General features: G+C 32.5%; 1 protein-coding gene across 6 annotated transcripts in view; it reads right to left on the bottom strand.

The window, feature by feature from the left end:
• LOC129956931 (GATA-binding factor 5-A-like) overlaps positions 1-16248 on the bottom strand; it is a 74294-nt gene that overhangs the window by 13595 nt on the left and 44451 nt on the right. For 5 of the 6 annotated variants that reach the window (XM_056069012.1, XM_056069029.1, XM_056068989.1 and 2 more), the window contains exons 4-6: positions 8052-8239; positions 2258-2359; positions 911-1036 (exon numbers count right to left, since the gene is read on the bottom strand). In XM_056069012.1, the coding sequence (XP_055924987.1) occupies positions 911-1036; positions 2258-2359; positions 8052-8239 (416 nt within the window). The remainder of the gene's footprint in view (positions 1-910; positions 1037-2257; positions 2360-8051; positions 8240-16248) is intronic. The other variant, XM_056069019.1, reaches the window with a different exon arrangement.

Genomic DNA, 16248 nt, shown 5'->3' with positions numbered 1-16248 from the left:
AAAATGTCATTGATTTGTAATGAGGTACAAAACAAAAACTGAAAAAAAATATTTATTAACACGATTTCTACTGCTTCTCTTTGGAAGAAGTACACGTTGAATGTAGCATCAGATGGTAGACAGAAATAATGTCCAAAATTTAAATATAAGAAATATTAAATGTAAGAAAATAAGACCTTCTCTGTTCACAAGTTGTTTCTAATATTTTCTATTCAATCTGTGAATAAGGCATAGAAATCTTAAATATGCCTAATAGGTAATATTTATGACAAATTAAATTAAATGATATCAACACACGCTAATTAAAAAGAAGCAATAAAATTTTAAAATTGGAAAACTAATAGAAATTTTGCAATTATTTTTTTCACTTCCTTTCTGATGGAAAAAGGATTTGTACATTCTTATGTTGTAATTCTATTTCGTTATTTATTTTTTTTAAAAAAAAAGCTCTTTTCATACAGTTTGTTGATTAGAAAATGAACACTGAATCTCTAATTATATATACATGTGCTTGTTTTAGACCCTCAGCAGCAAGAACAAAATAAATTACTATTTTGAAATAAATTAGATATCATTTTGTAGCAGACAATGGACAAGGAAATAACAGATTTGTTTATCCTTTTTTGCTCCACAATTATAAACTGTTTACATAAACATCAAAAGTGTTCCTCTTCCCTTACATTTTCCCCCTGAAATGGACTAAGTAAAAAAATTATTGTAATCATTCTGAACAATCATTTTGAATTTTTTTAAATTGATTACAAGAAAAAGAATTAATTTCAATCCGCAATTAATCTTGTTATGAATTACTGGAGATAGTTTCTATGGCTATCATCACATTTTCAATTCTACTCGTAATTGTTTGCATTGAAATTATTAGCGACTATACGATTCACAGATAAAATTTTACCTGATGTAGTTTGTAATATAAACCACAAGCGTTGCAGACTGGCTCTCCTTGTGTATTTCGCCTCCACAATGTGGTATCTGTTGTTGAACAATTAGAACATGTCATTCCAACCCTCCGACTGGTAGTCTAAAAAGGAATATTAATTCAACATTGCAAGAAAAAAAACTGTTCATATTTAGTTGTGTCTATAATGTGAAAAGTTTGTAGCAATTATTATCACTGAATTATTTTTTTAATTGTTTCAATTTTTGCTTTGGAGCACTCAAATACAACTCATAATACAATGATATTTCTTTTTATAATTTTTATAATGATATTTCTTTTTTTTTTCGAGTTTCCCAAGTTTTAAAAGGTATTTTATTCTTATAATCATCAGATTATTCAAATATACCAAAATCATTAAATTCATTTAGCTATTGAATAGAAGAAATACAAGAAAGAGATAACTAATTTCTTTAGTAAGAATATTTTGTGAGTAATTATCAAGTTAACGATTTTACCCCGTATTATCGCGAAAAATCGATATTCATGGGAAATTAGCGTTAATTGTCACAAAAAAAAAACCGGTTATGCATATGTGAAATAATATGATTGACTTCAAGTACATCTCCAATGCCCCGATCAGTGGCGATTTTCTCACAGATGTTATAAGACATCGCTTTGTACTTCAAGGTTCTCTTTTTCAATGTATATTCAACGTAAATAACAGTACTAAACTAAGACGAATTTACGGTATACCAGCCTTGTTCTAAAAGCAAACCACTTGTTAGTGAAAAGTTCTAGCAGTTTCTTTAACAAAATTAAATTATTTATAAAAGAATCGAAACGAAATGTTGCGATAAATAATTCCAAGTGTGATATATGTCGGTGATCATTTGTAATCAGCAATACTGGTCACATGGTAAATGTGTGTATATGCTATAGCATTAGTAGATATTAATCATTCTTTTTTTAGTACTACATTCATCATTCCCAACTTGCGATGTCTAATTTTTTTTCATAGGCGCGTAACATCTCTGAAATGATTTTCTTTGGGGGAAAAAATATGTTTATTGTATTTCTTTCGTTCAAAAGAAATGATTAAGGAAAGCCCATTTGACCATGCTGTACAAACTGAATATTATGAAATGGGTGTAACACAAATAAGACAAAATGACCTGAGTTCCTTGTGTTTAGGTATAGATGCCTTTGTGGATACTTAAACAGCCTAAAATTCCATTAGTGGATTATTTATCACATTAAGCAAGCCGTGGTGCTATCTCGTAATATCTCGCTTATATATAAGAAATAGCTTATATGTTTTGTACTGCCAAAGTGTTAAGAGAATTGCTAAGTTGAAAGACATACCATTTTTGTATTTACAAAGAAGAGATTTGGCAAAGACAGAAGAGATTGAGACAGGCAGTTTGTAGTCTCTTGAGAAGGAAATGTCGAAAGATTCGTGTTCGACTACCAAATACAAAAGTAATATCAACACAAAACACAAATGAGCTCTTAAATGCATAATTATATCTCAATCAATGAGAAAATAATATGATAAAAGATACTTGTTTATCGTTTTTGCGTTGTGGGAAAATAATAATGGTTGTGCTTACAGTACAATAATTCCATTATGGAACAGTTAATTATTTGTCACAATCAAAAAACAAATAATATATTCATTTTGTTAATTTGTTTAAATATCCCTGAATTTTATTCAATTTTTGTTTCATTTTCGTTTTGGAATCCATATGATTTGCCATTACTGCATTATACGGAGTTGAACTTATATAGTAAATTAAATTTTTGATTGAGAAAACCTACTTGAATAAACTGAATCCAAGATATCCTTTTACTTAATGATATGCTCTTATTTAGCTATATTATAATTAAAACTCGTTCTCTCTTTGTTTAGTTTTTTTTAATTATATTTCTTTAAGAATAATCTTAAATTATCTCAACTATCAGATGGGAATGATTTTATCTTTTATTCTGTTCGCTGTTGTTAATGAAATATACCATTCAGTGCATATATAGTTATACGTCTTATATATATATAATGCGTATAACTATACATTAATATTTCTGACATAGCAAAGCCCTGAATTTCCTTGTCAATATATTCACTTCCTGGACTCCCGAATTTCACATAAAATCGATAGAAAAAATCTTTATCTACTAATTAATTTGAATACATATAATCTGTTCTAACAAATCAAATATGAAATATTATCAATTAATATGAATACATATATTATCAAATATGAAAAAAGCTTTAGCAATATTATGCGTATCTAACTAGATTTTGGCTCATTTAGATCTCTGAGCATCATTTCCCCTCCTTCTTTAATTCCATGCACGTCGGCAAAGGCCTCCCCCACCCACGTAATGGTACTTTTAAGAAGGTTAAGTTTTATATATAATTTTTGTACATTTTTCTGTATTTATTTTTAATTTAAAAGCTTTTTCTTTTCTTATGGTGGTGTTTTAGAGTCGATTAAATTTTAATTATTTTGTTAAAATTAAAGATTGATAAGATTTGTTAGATTAACTCCATATTCTGGTGTTTAATTTTAGAATAAATATCTTGAAATATTTGATTAAAAAACGAGGTCATCATCGATGAATATATTCTTTTTAGAAAAAAAGAACGTCTTCCACAGTGCATTTAGCTTTCGATATTCTCTCACAATAACAGATATATGTAAATATTGGGTCACGAACCGCGATACTCCGAATACGAATCTCTAATTCTTCCACCAAAACACTGGTATTCAATTTTTTGTTAAGATTGATTGGTGTCTTTTAACATAGCTTGATCTAGTTTTGGCCATGATCATTCAACATGTTTCTTCAGTTAAGCATGGAGAATTACCATGGCTCAGTGATTAAAATATCTCAGAATTATCAACACTAACATTCACTATCAACATTCTAAAAATTATCAACACGCAGATGAATCGATTGAACAGCGGATCGCCTTTCATAAAGTATTAATTACAAAATGTCTATTAAGAAAAAAGGTATAAACAAGATAAATTAATTTACACAAAATAAGTATTAAATACATTTAATTTTTTTTCAGTGTCAATAGAAGTAAGATATGTGAATACTTAAGTTTTGATTAGTACATGCAGTCATATATGTATGTTATGGTCAATGTGAAAAACCGATTATTAATACTAACCGCTTTGGTTAATAATAACCGATTATTCACATTAATCGTAATATATATATATATATATATATATATACACATACAGGGTGTCAAAAATCTTGATCGCCGCTTTTATTCCTTGAATATTGATCACAGACATATACTGTAAATTGTAAAGTTGCGTGTAAAAAGGTGTAAAATGTAATGAAATCGATTAAAATTTTCAGGGATTAAACTTTTTAAAAAATACAAAATTTAAATTTTTATACGAACCCGTACAAAAAATTTCCAATGAGTAAAACGTGCCTCATCCTCTAATAAGATCATGTACAAAATTTCAGTAGTTTATCATGAAAACTCTCAAAGATATGTTAAAACAAAATTGGTGAAGGGTCAACCACAAATTAAAATTCAAATGTTTATAGCTTCAGTGCAGATGACGCGATGCAGGAATGCATCATAAGGAAATAAAATATGTTTAATATCTTTAGTTTTAAATACAATTTCTAAAATCTATGCTTCCTGAAAAATACTTTAAAATTTTATATCATAAATTACGGAATATAACTTAAAAATGGCACAGTCAGTGATCTTGTAAAAAAAAACTTATGTAATTTTTCCCTTTAAGTAATCTTTCCTTTGAGTTATTATTTCTACAAATTTTTAATACTTTTGAACCAATAAATAGTAAAATTATGTTTTATTTATTCAATTATTACTTTCTTCGTTAATTTGTGTACGGCTCCTAAAACACGAACATCCGACATGATTTTTCTTCTTTGAGAACTCATATCCAGGCATCGAAAAGTGGTTTAAGTCTGCATTTATGTAGTTTCATATCTTTGAGACTTTTTGTGATAAATTGCTGAAATTTGCACATGACCTTATTAGAGGATGGGGCACATTTTACTCATTGGGATTTTTTTTTTTTTTTTTTTTTTTTTTTTTTGTACGGTGTGCGTATAAAAATTAAAATTTTTTATATTTTGAAGGTTAATCCCCTGAAAATTTTAATCGATTTCATAACATTTTGCACCATTTTTTACACAACTTTGTAATTTACAGTATATGTCTGGGATCAATATTTAAGGAATAAAAGCCACGGTCAAGGGTTATTGAGACACCCTGTGTGTGTGTGGATATATTATATATATATAATGCATATTAATCTAATTAAAATCTTAATTTCCTAATTTGTTTTCTTAATTTAACCCATATTGACTTCATTCTAAAATGGTCTCATATTTCCTGATACAATTCCACCTTTTTTTATATAATTAATGCTACAAGCGATATATAAAAATGCTTACCTTTGCAAGTTCTCACTCTCCGAGTGAAGGGATAAAAATCCTTAATGTTTGCAACATTCTTTTCAAAATATCTAAGTTTCCCTTTCCTAAGTCTACATTGTCAAAAAAATCCCTATCACAATTTCATTATAAGGTCACCGAGAGAAAAATGCCGGTTTCTTTTGATCTTGTATCACAATGTGAATTGACGTATTTCTTACCACTTATTCTTGTACATTAATTATGCTTTCCGGAATGGAATAAAGCGAAGTTAAAAATTCAAGTGTCTTCTCTTCGGCCACGCATTTGCCAAATATATGTGTGTACGTGAGAGAGAGTGAGAGTGAGTGTGTGTAAACATATTTTTAGTAAATGCGTGGCCGAAGAGAAGACACTTGAATTTTTAACTTAGCTTTATTCCATTCCTGAAAGCATAATTAATGTACAAGAATAAGTGGTAAGAAACACATCAGTTACACACACACACACATATTATATTATATTATATTATATATATATATATATATATATATATATATATATATATGCATGCATCATTTTCATTTTGTAGGTGGGGGACATTTTCGTTATGGAAATCGCCAGATTAGAACCCACAAGTGCGCCCTCAAAATCGATTAAATTTGTACTTGACGAAACTCGACCAAGCAAATCTCTGATGTAACAATACTGAGTATTAAATGATCTTATCTTTCTTACAAGAAAAAAAAAAGTGTTGACTTTTGTTCCATTTCATTTTGTTGATTGATGCCAAATGTATTCCCTTTCCCTTTTTTTGAGTGGTAAGGTCCAAAGCGCAGTAATCATAAAAGACTTTCTATAAGCGAAATTGCATTTTGCAAGAAGTATCTTGAACTTGCGTATGTGAAATTAGCGTAGATAAGGAGGGAACATCCTGCTTCCTTTAGAGGCTAGCGGTACTTTAAAAAAGCGCAGAAATGAAGTGAGATGTACACAAACCATCGCGACTTGTAGCACTCTTCATGTCTATTCCGACGTGGAACAATTGAGGAAACCTCGTAATAAAAAAAAAGAGAAAGGAAGATAAGGAATTCCTTGAAAAAGTTTATTTGAACTCGTCGTTATCGAAAAATGGGAGGTGCTAAAAATGAAGAGGAATACATTCATTTGTTGAATGCTTCTTAAAAAAAAGCAGAGTATATGGAAAAGAATTGCATCAGACGATTGCAGTATTGCATTTTCAGATATGCAATATTTTTTATTCGTTGGCCACAATGCAATGTTCAAAATTAGGGCCTTCTTAATTTTGGTCTATTTCGACTGCAAAAATATGCATAAATATGCATAAACTCCCAGGTGTGGAAGAAAAGTGTTTTCTCTATCCGTGTTTGCAAATCAAATATGAAAATAAAGCACACAAAAAATGGAGCAATAAAAGTTAATTGCGAAAAGTAATTAAATTAAATACATTTGTTTAGGTTAATTAGATTAACATTTACTTTTTGAAGCAACAGAGAACTAGTTTAGAATTATTCCAAAACAAAGAACAAGACATTTTATTTAGTACCCACTGTCCTAAATTTCAAGCCATACCAACTTTAGATTGTTTGCTTCTTGGAAGATTTAAAATGATTAGACTCGCACCCATGGTATATCTTTTGGTCTCCTCCAACCCAAAATCACCATACCTCTATGGTCAAAAATTTAAACGAGGTGCTTTAAATAACAGCAAATTTTCTCATTAATTTTTTCTTTCCAATGTTGAAAAATAGAGATAATAGCACTATTTACAAATAGAAAAAAAATAGTAGTCTATTTAAAAATTAAAATATAATAAAAACTATTAGTTATAAATTTTTAATATTTTTCCTTGATATTTAATATTAGCGGAATTGATCATACAAAACATGAAACTATAGATTATAAATTTAAAGAAATAATTTTAATCTCATATAAGCATACGAAAAGATATAAATCATAATTTTACACTTGAATATGCCTGTACCTATGGACAATATATTTGCTAAACAAAGTTGAGTTTCATAAAAAAAATGGACTTATTTATCTAACACTCCAGTTTTTGTATCTTAATATAAAGTTGCTGGTCTGTCTTGTTTCACAAATACAACATCGATTCATTCTTGATACGTATTAACATATAAACTAAAACAAACCGCACATTAAACCTTTTATGATTTGAAGATAATCAATGACGTAGCGATGGGGGGGGGGTAAGAGAGGTAGGTATAGATGTCCTGGACTCATTCTGAGAAGGTGTCATGGCAATGAAGCATTGGACATTCATGTCACTTTTTAACATCAAATATGATGAGGGGAAGAAAATCATACTAAACCCTATCAGCACAAAATGCCCAATAATATCACTGCGATATCCTCATGATATTGTTCGATATCTAGAACACTAAAAAGCATCGTGGAGGTATCGTACTGTATATTATTTTAAACGGCCAGTCGCCATTTATATTTATTAATTTGATGATAATGCCGGAGAGGAGGTAAAAAAAAATCATATAATAATCCAGGCGTCAGTTATGCTCGCTACACGATGAAACACAATATGAATTTACTGACAGCAAATAAAAAATACTGAGCAACTGCAAATGAAACAACTTTCTCATTAGAAACAATGCTGAACTCCATTTATATTAAATTAGATCCAAGTAAGTTATTAAATTTACAAACAGAATTTTGATTGCCCAAAAAACGTGTTGCTTACCAGCCTCCTGGGAGGTCTGATGGCGGCCGCTGACCTTGAAGTCACGCCATTCTTGTATAGTGTGCAATTGTTGCAGATGAACTGGCCGGCGTCCCCTCGCCTCCAAGGATTACTGTCTGTGGCGCCGCACATGGCACATTGATGCTGCGGTGGTTCAGGAATACGATTATATTCTGGAGGAGGATCAACTGTAGAAATGAAAGAAGTCACGTAATTGAGCCTGCCGGGTATTAAAGACGGCGGCGTTTTTAAAACAGACATTTATTCTCTACAACAAGTAGACGTACAAGCATATAACTAGTTTTAGAATAACATCAAAAAACAAGGTGATGCCACTCAAGCTAAAGTAATTATACAAAATTGTTTGCTTGCTTGCTTCCCGCAACATCCTCCCCACCCTGGTCAACCGCCAGAGGTATGACCAGTTGAATTGGACGGGTAATCTCCTTTCCTTTGACACGAAGGATGCAGGTTCGAATTCTTCCGTCCTGGCTATCGATTAGTTTCACCACGAGAGCTTTCTTCCACATTTGTCGTGGTGGTAGATCTTCTTGTAACAGGACTAAGTCTCCTACTCGTACTCGTGGTGATTGCTTTACATTCGCTACTTGATGAAATGTACGTAACTCCAAAAGATATTCTTTGGACCATCTTTTCTAAAATGTATCCAGTAAGTCTTGCTGTTGCCTGTAAATATTTGTGAGCTTGTCATTTCTAGACTCGGGTCCGGATGGAACAGTTGTCAACTTTCGACCAGTCAGGAAATGAGCTGGGGTCAAAGCTTTCTCTGTATCATTCTCACCACGCTCATAAATCAAAGGTCTACTGTTGAGTGAGGCTTCTATTCCCACTAATACCGTAGTTTAGGCTTCCTCATCTAGTAATGAGAGAACCAAGGGATTTTCACCAAGCCCCTTGTGGTGCAATAAACTTCCACTTTATACCATTGTGAGCATAGAATTGATGCACTTTCGCTGAAATCAATGTATTCCAAAGGAAAATGAGTTCTGTAAATTCTGTTGTCACTGTAAATAGTATGTGAAAGTCCTCTTCTACTGACAAATCTTTGCAAGGCCAAAAGAAACTTGTCTACAGAAAGGTCAGAAACAAGTTCGATATGCAAGGCTCTAGTTGTAGAACATGTAAATAGCGTGATGTAAGCTGTATTTGAAGGTTTAAAGGTCCTAATATAAACGGGGCCTGCAAAGTCTATTCCAGTAGTATCGAAAGGCATACAAGGAGTAAGTCTGTCAGCTGGAAGAGGGGCTTCTATTTCATTAGAACTTAAAGCATGAGACAGTTTGCTTGGTAAACAGGTTTTAATCACTCACTTGATGGCTTGACGACCACGGAGTATCCAAAACTCGGAGCGTCATTCTGAAAGAACTACACGAACACCCAAATGATGTAAACGAATGTGCGTGTGTCTAATTAACAAGTGCACAAAATAATTAGATCCTTCAAGTAGTATTGGGTGTCTTTGTTCAACTGATATTCGTGCGAATTGTAGCCTACCACCAAGTCGTAAAATGTTATCTTTTAGAAATGGGCGAAACCGAGAAATTTTTGAGGATTTAGGTAAGGAACGATTATGCTCTAGTGCGTTGATTTCTACAGAAAAACTCTGTTTCTGTACAACTGAAATCCAATAGTTTCTTGCCTTATTCAGTTCATCAGTCGTCAATTCTGAAGTAAAATGTTGTCGAGATTTACATTTGTTCAGAAAACGATAAATCCAAGCTGTAATTCTTAAGAGTTTTGTGCATGAACTGAAGCGGGATATATCGATTAAAGTTGGGATAGTTGATGAACACAATGTTTGGTTCTTCACTTGACGAGATTCTATATCCATTAATAATTTTTCTTCATTTGTCAAAATGTTTTGGACTGGCCAGGTGTCTTTAATTTGCTCTAACCAACTTGGGCCGTTCCACCAAGTTTCTAGATATGGTAATTCTGCTGGGAATACTCCACGGGAGAGATGATCTGCTGGGTTCTGTGTGACTGGGCAATGACGCCACTGCCTTGGAAAAGTGTATTGAAGAATTTCAGTGACTCGGTTACATACGAATGTTTTCCATCGATTAGGATCATTTCTTATCCAACTTAATACAACAGTTGAATCACTCCATAGTGTTGAAGTTTGATTATCTAAACCAGTTTCTTTGCAAAAATAGTGAAGTAAACTCCTAATAAGGCTTCCAAAAGTTCTAACCGTGGAAGTGTCACCCTTTTAAGTGGAGAAAGTCTATTGCGACTGCAAACTAGGCGAACCTTTGTTTCGTTAAGCTCAGTGAAATAAATGTATAATGTGGCACCATAGGCCTTTTCCAAAGCATCGCAAAAGACATGGATACTCATGTGAGAAGTAGCAGAAATTCCAATCTAGCGAGGAATATGTATCTTGTTTGAAGATGATATTTCAGATACCCATCTGTTAAAGCTTGCGGCAATGCCTGGAGGAAGAATTTCGTCCCATTCAACTCCCATAAGCCACGTGGTTTGAAAAAGAATTTTTCCAACTACTGTTGCTGGTGCATAGAGGCCTAAAGGATCATACAACTTTGATACAATTTTAAGAAGTAAACGTTTTGTTGCAGGAACAGCAAACTGATAAACACTTTCGTTTATATCTGTATGAAACACATCTTCTTTGGTATTCCAGTTAATTCCCAATACTTGCGTAGTGCATTTAAAGAGGATATCCTTTAGTTCCCAAACAGCCTGTAGGTTCTTGGTATTTGTACTCCATTTAGCCAAAGGTAAACTTATCTGTGTCATTAAATCTTGCATTTCTTGGTAAAGAGTTGTTGCTTGTTCAGCAGTATCCACTCCCATAACAAAGTCGTCCATAAAAATATTATTCTCCAGGTGTCTAGCTGCAATAGGGTAGGAATCAGAATGCATATTAGCTAATTCACGATGAGTGGCAGAAAGCAAAAAGGGACTAGAAGTCAATCGAAAAGGTAAACGTGAAAAACGATAAGTAAGAATTTCATTTCACAAATGTATTTTTCCGTTTGCATCCTTTTCTGTCCTAAACCACAAGAACCTAGTACAGTTTCTATCCTCTTCATCCAAAATAAGTTGCAAGAATGCTGGACGTCCGTCGCTCGTGATTGCGAATTTGTGAAGTCGAAATCGTAACAATGTTGTAAATATTTCTGGAAGCAATTCGGACCCTGCTCAAGAGTATCATTTAAGGAAGGATGTTCTGATGTATGAGAAGAAGCGACAAATACAATTCGCCATTTCTTTTCGTCAGCCATTCTTTTGTTTTTTCACTATATTATGAGGCAAGTAAAATAGTTTTGATTCGTTGCAAGGACTATTATCGGCAAGTTCAACATGTTGGTTATCGATATAATTTTGCATCTGAAGTCGTCATATATCTTAAGTCTGAATGAGTAAAGAGTTTGTTATGGAGTATTTGAAATCGTTTGAGTGCTATTTCGTAATTATTCGATGAAAGAATCACCTCTAGTTTCCATGGCAGCTTTACAACACGGCGGCCATCAACTTTTCAAAATGAATTGTGAAAATCCCTTAAAATTTCAGAATTACGAATAGTCATCCCTTTACTTTGCATTGTTTTAATGCCAATTGTTTCTAAGTCCCAAAATCGTCTCATGTGATCGTCCAGATCACGTACCAAAGTTTCTGAGCTAATGTTGTGAACTAAAGAAACAGAAGAATATGCTATAGTAGTGAACGAACGATTGCCGGAAAGAATCCATCCAAATACTGTAGGTATTAACACATGAGTAGCAGAAAGTCTAATAGGAGATTTAGTATGCTCTATAGTCCAATAAAAATCGGCATCTATCAGAATTTCTATAGGTAAGTCGTTTAAGCTGTCTGATGGATCAACAAGTTTCAACTTTTGACTATGAGCAAAAGAAGAGACAGGTTGGGGAGTAGATGGATGAAAGGCATAAGTATTTGAACTTTCAAATGCCTGTATATTTATTTTTGAGTTGCTCCAAATACTTGACAAGATAAGTTTAACCTTCCATCTCATTCAGTGTTTGTTGAAATAGATTCGAATGCTTGAAGGTTCAATTTTTCTGAGCTAGTGATTTCCAGTTACAGGAAGTCGATCAAACTAGGATGAATGAAGCTAGACTGACTCCCACCGTCTAAAAGACACCGCGTTACTTTTGTTTTACCAGTTGGGCCAATTACATATACTCGAGCAGTTTGCAGATGAGTAAATTTGGGAGTTATAATATCAGCGTTATTAGAAGACTTAACTGGAATGGTAGTTAAATTTGGATTCTCAGTTACAGTTGGAAACATGATGCCTTTTTTGCATTTATAGCAACGGGCTTTGTCTTTCCGGGGGCAATTATTTACGTTATGGCCACGGTTTGTGCATAAAAAACAACGATTACTATTTTTTAACTTTTGTTTACGACTATCTATATCAGTTACAATGTTACAGTCTTGCGGCCAGTGTCCATTAGTATCACAGAAACCACAAACTGGAGAACGTTTTTTAATTGGCGTAGTGTTCTTGGAATTAACATATAAGTTAGCAGTGGAAGGTTTAAAATCATATTGAACAGACTGTTCACCTCTAATTTTCAGAGTAGTAACTGCACCTTCTATCTCTTCCGAGAGAAATTGTATTAAATTTTGTTATGTCACCGTCCGAAATTTTCTGCCGTTTTGCAAAAATAATCCAACGTCGGCAAATATCATCCGGAAATGCTCGTAAAATTTTAGGAGTTAAAATTCGGTCATAAGAATTAACATTCTCTCCCAAGGCACGTAGAGCTTGTAATCTTCTATTGTACTCAATAAAAACTTCGTTTAGTGAAGTTGGCGATGGATTTCATATTGACGTCAAATTTTCTAAAAAGTCCAAATGAGCTTGAATGATTCTGTTTTTATCGCCATATTTGTCCATAAGGAGTTTTTTAGTAGCTTCATGTGTATCGGCAAAAATACATATGCCATCTACCAGTCGTTTTGGTTCGTCTTCTAAATAGCCTCTTAAAAAAACATGTTTATCATTTACTGAAAAATTTGGATTATTATCTATGGAGGACTGAAATTGTTCCCAAAAACTTTGCCAAAGTTCTACATCGCCGTTAAACAGTTCTAGTTTAATTGTAGGCAGTTTTACAGCATACGATTGAATAGCAAGCGTTATAAAGCAAGGGCTTAAATTCATCGCCAAATTATTGTTATTAATAGCCAAATCAGTAAAGTTATTTATAGTTGGCGCTAATTTATTTTGAATTTTTTTTTTTTTTTTTTTTGGCTTTAAAAATCGTGAATTCAGCATTATCGTTATAGCTTTCACATTGTAAAATATCGTTTTCGTATTCTTCATCAGAAAGTAAATTGTGTATTTCCTTATCCGTTATTTTCATTTCATTTAAGGTAGTAATTAAACGATTACAAGTATATTCCACATCTTCAATTAAAACATCATCTTTTAAGTTACTTATTTCATCAGAAAAACGAGTAATATTACCGCGAATAATTTTCCGTTTTCGCTTGAGATGCTCCCATTTTGACTGCAGTTTCATCCGGCGTCGCCATTGCAGTAATCCGAAGTATAACACAAAAAATTCAGTAAAAAAGTAAACTTGCCGATATTTCGTAAGAAGCAGGAAGTATAAATTCACAGTCCTGATTCAAATAGAGTTTTCGGCACCATATGTTAAAGATGACGGCGTTAGTAAAACATACATTTATTCTTCACAACAAATAGACGTACAAGCATATAAGTAGTTTTAGAATAACAACAAAGAACAAGGTGATGCCACTCAAGCTAAAGTAATTATACAAAATTGTTTGCTTGCCGCAACACTGGTGTTTTATTCAGCCTGGCTGATTTATACTACCATTTACTTGCAATTGAAGATATTAATTCCATAATTGCAATCTTAAATTCTCCAATTGATAATTCGGCTATATGGTTATTACTAAAAGGCTCGGTGACTACTACTGCTACTTCCTACATTATGAGTGTTATCAACAGTAGTATAATTGAGATATCCCTTAATTAAATGTAGTATAGGTAATAATCGACTACGTACTTTTTATATCCGGTGAGATATGAGCTGCATTTATATGCCCGTGGCTGCAGCGAGTTCGCAAATTGTACAGACTAAGTCTATGGCAAAGGATACCGACGCGCTCTGATTGGTTTAAGCCTTGACATCTTTTTGGCAATGTTTTGCCAAAAAAATGCCATACCGAAATATATTTTTATAAAAACAAATAAAATTTGTGGATTCCCCCCCCCCCCCTATTTTTTTCGGTTAACATTAATATTAATCTGGAACACATATACAACAGAAAAGATCAAATCCTGAAACTTAAATTCAGGAAATATAAAAATTACAATTTATTAAAAAAAATTTTGGTGTGTGTTTCTTCTTAATATTATTTTGATATAACTAAAAAAATTAGCTACGAAATCACATATTCCGTTAAAGCTTACATATTTATAAAAATTTGGGCATTAAGTAATCATCTCCTCATATGTAGTTGATGGGAAAGTAACAAACATTCAGCAACAAGTTTCAATGACTGCATAAATTATCTAATAAGGGCACGAAAATCATAGAGAAATAAGAATTATTTAATTGCTGCATCATATGTTGAGTAATTACTTTCATTTGGTTTCTATACTTCTGTGCATAAACAACATTAGTTACTTGTATTACTAGTATTATTAGTAATATTTATTATTATTAATAATAATTAGTATTAGTAGTATTACTAGTAATATTTATAGAAAACAATTATATTAATAAAAATTAGATCGTGTTGATATTCACTCGTATCTTCCATAAAACTAATGAAAGGTACAAGGTTTGAGCCAAATAACCGAAAACTACACTATTATGAGTGTAAAACATTGCCAAAAAGATGCCAAGGCTTAAACCAATCAGAGCCCGTCGGTATCCTTTGCCATAGACTTAGTCTGTACAATTTGCGAACTCGCGTGGCTGCAGTCTTATTTTCTATCTAATGGCTACTCGCTATTATGTTATGTTTCATGTAAACTATGTTTTATGAGCCTGCCAGCTTAGGTAAAAGGTTCATAAGACATTCGCTTTGCAGTGGTGGTACTTGGGTAAGTCGTGTAGGAGACATAGTATTTATTTTCCGTTTCCTCGGATTCACATTTCTATTTCTGACATTAAAAACAAAGACTATGTAAATTAATCCTTATCTTAGGGGCATCCACGGCATTCCTACTGTCCCTTCCAGTCCTACGCTGCATTTGTGTGGTTTAAGGCTTCGTCTCTATATTAACCATTGTTTTACAATTGAGTATCCATTACATTTTGGGTATGAGCTGTAAAGTGGCGAAGAGCAGCTATTGTATTGCTTCAATTGCGATTTATACTACTGCTGCGGTTGTTAAATAAAATAATGACAGTTAGTTAGTAACTACCAGCACTCAATACAATTTTAATACTTCCGCTCATTTCAAAAATAAATGCCGAATAATCATTTTGCTAAATATAAGCAATGGATTCCAAAAAAGGACGGAGAAAACAATAACATATTTTCCTTAAGAAGTTTTATGATTACTTATTAAGAACATTTTTCAGCGATCTATGGTAGTCAAATCTGAACAGCTTTGAGCACATGATACGATAGCATTTAGTTGAATATGCTTATTCCTTTTGATGAATTCCATGATTTCATTTAAATGAAAATAATAGCATTCAATTCACTATATTCAATAAATTTAATAGGATATCCAATTTAAATATGGCTTCTGATTTTCTTTCATAATCTACTCACTATCTGCATCAAAATATTGAATTCAGCAGTTCATATTTCTAAAAATGAATGCCAGTACATCCGGTATCACTGATAAACTGCTGTACGACGTTGATAAGTAGGAATTCTGAGCCTTTGCGATTTTTTAGGAAACTCCATAAACAATACAATTTGGCAGCATCAGATTGGGCAGACGAGTAGCCCCAATTTCTTTACTGAAATTTTTTGAACATCAAATATGCCAAAGTTCAACTACACTTCGTCACTTTTGCTAGATAAAGGCAAACTTGCCTCCAGAACTCTTATGTAGGAAATTTGTATATTACATCACTTTCGCTTTGTCCCAGAAGTAGTCTTCAAGTGCATCAGATACTTTTCTGACAGATGGCGCTACCATAGCAAATTATTTTAAAACACATCATCAGCAGGAACTTCTTAG

Source organism: Argiope bruennichi, chromosome 2 (genome assembly GCF_947563725.1).
Source record: "Argiope bruennichi chromosome 2, qqArgBrue1.1, whole genome shotgun sequence".
Lineage (NCBI taxonomy): Eukaryota > Metazoa > Arthropoda > Arachnida > Araneae > Araneidae > Argiope > Argiope bruennichi.
Note: the sequence above shows the minus strand (reverse complement) of the source record. Positions and strands in the feature narration are given on the sequence as shown.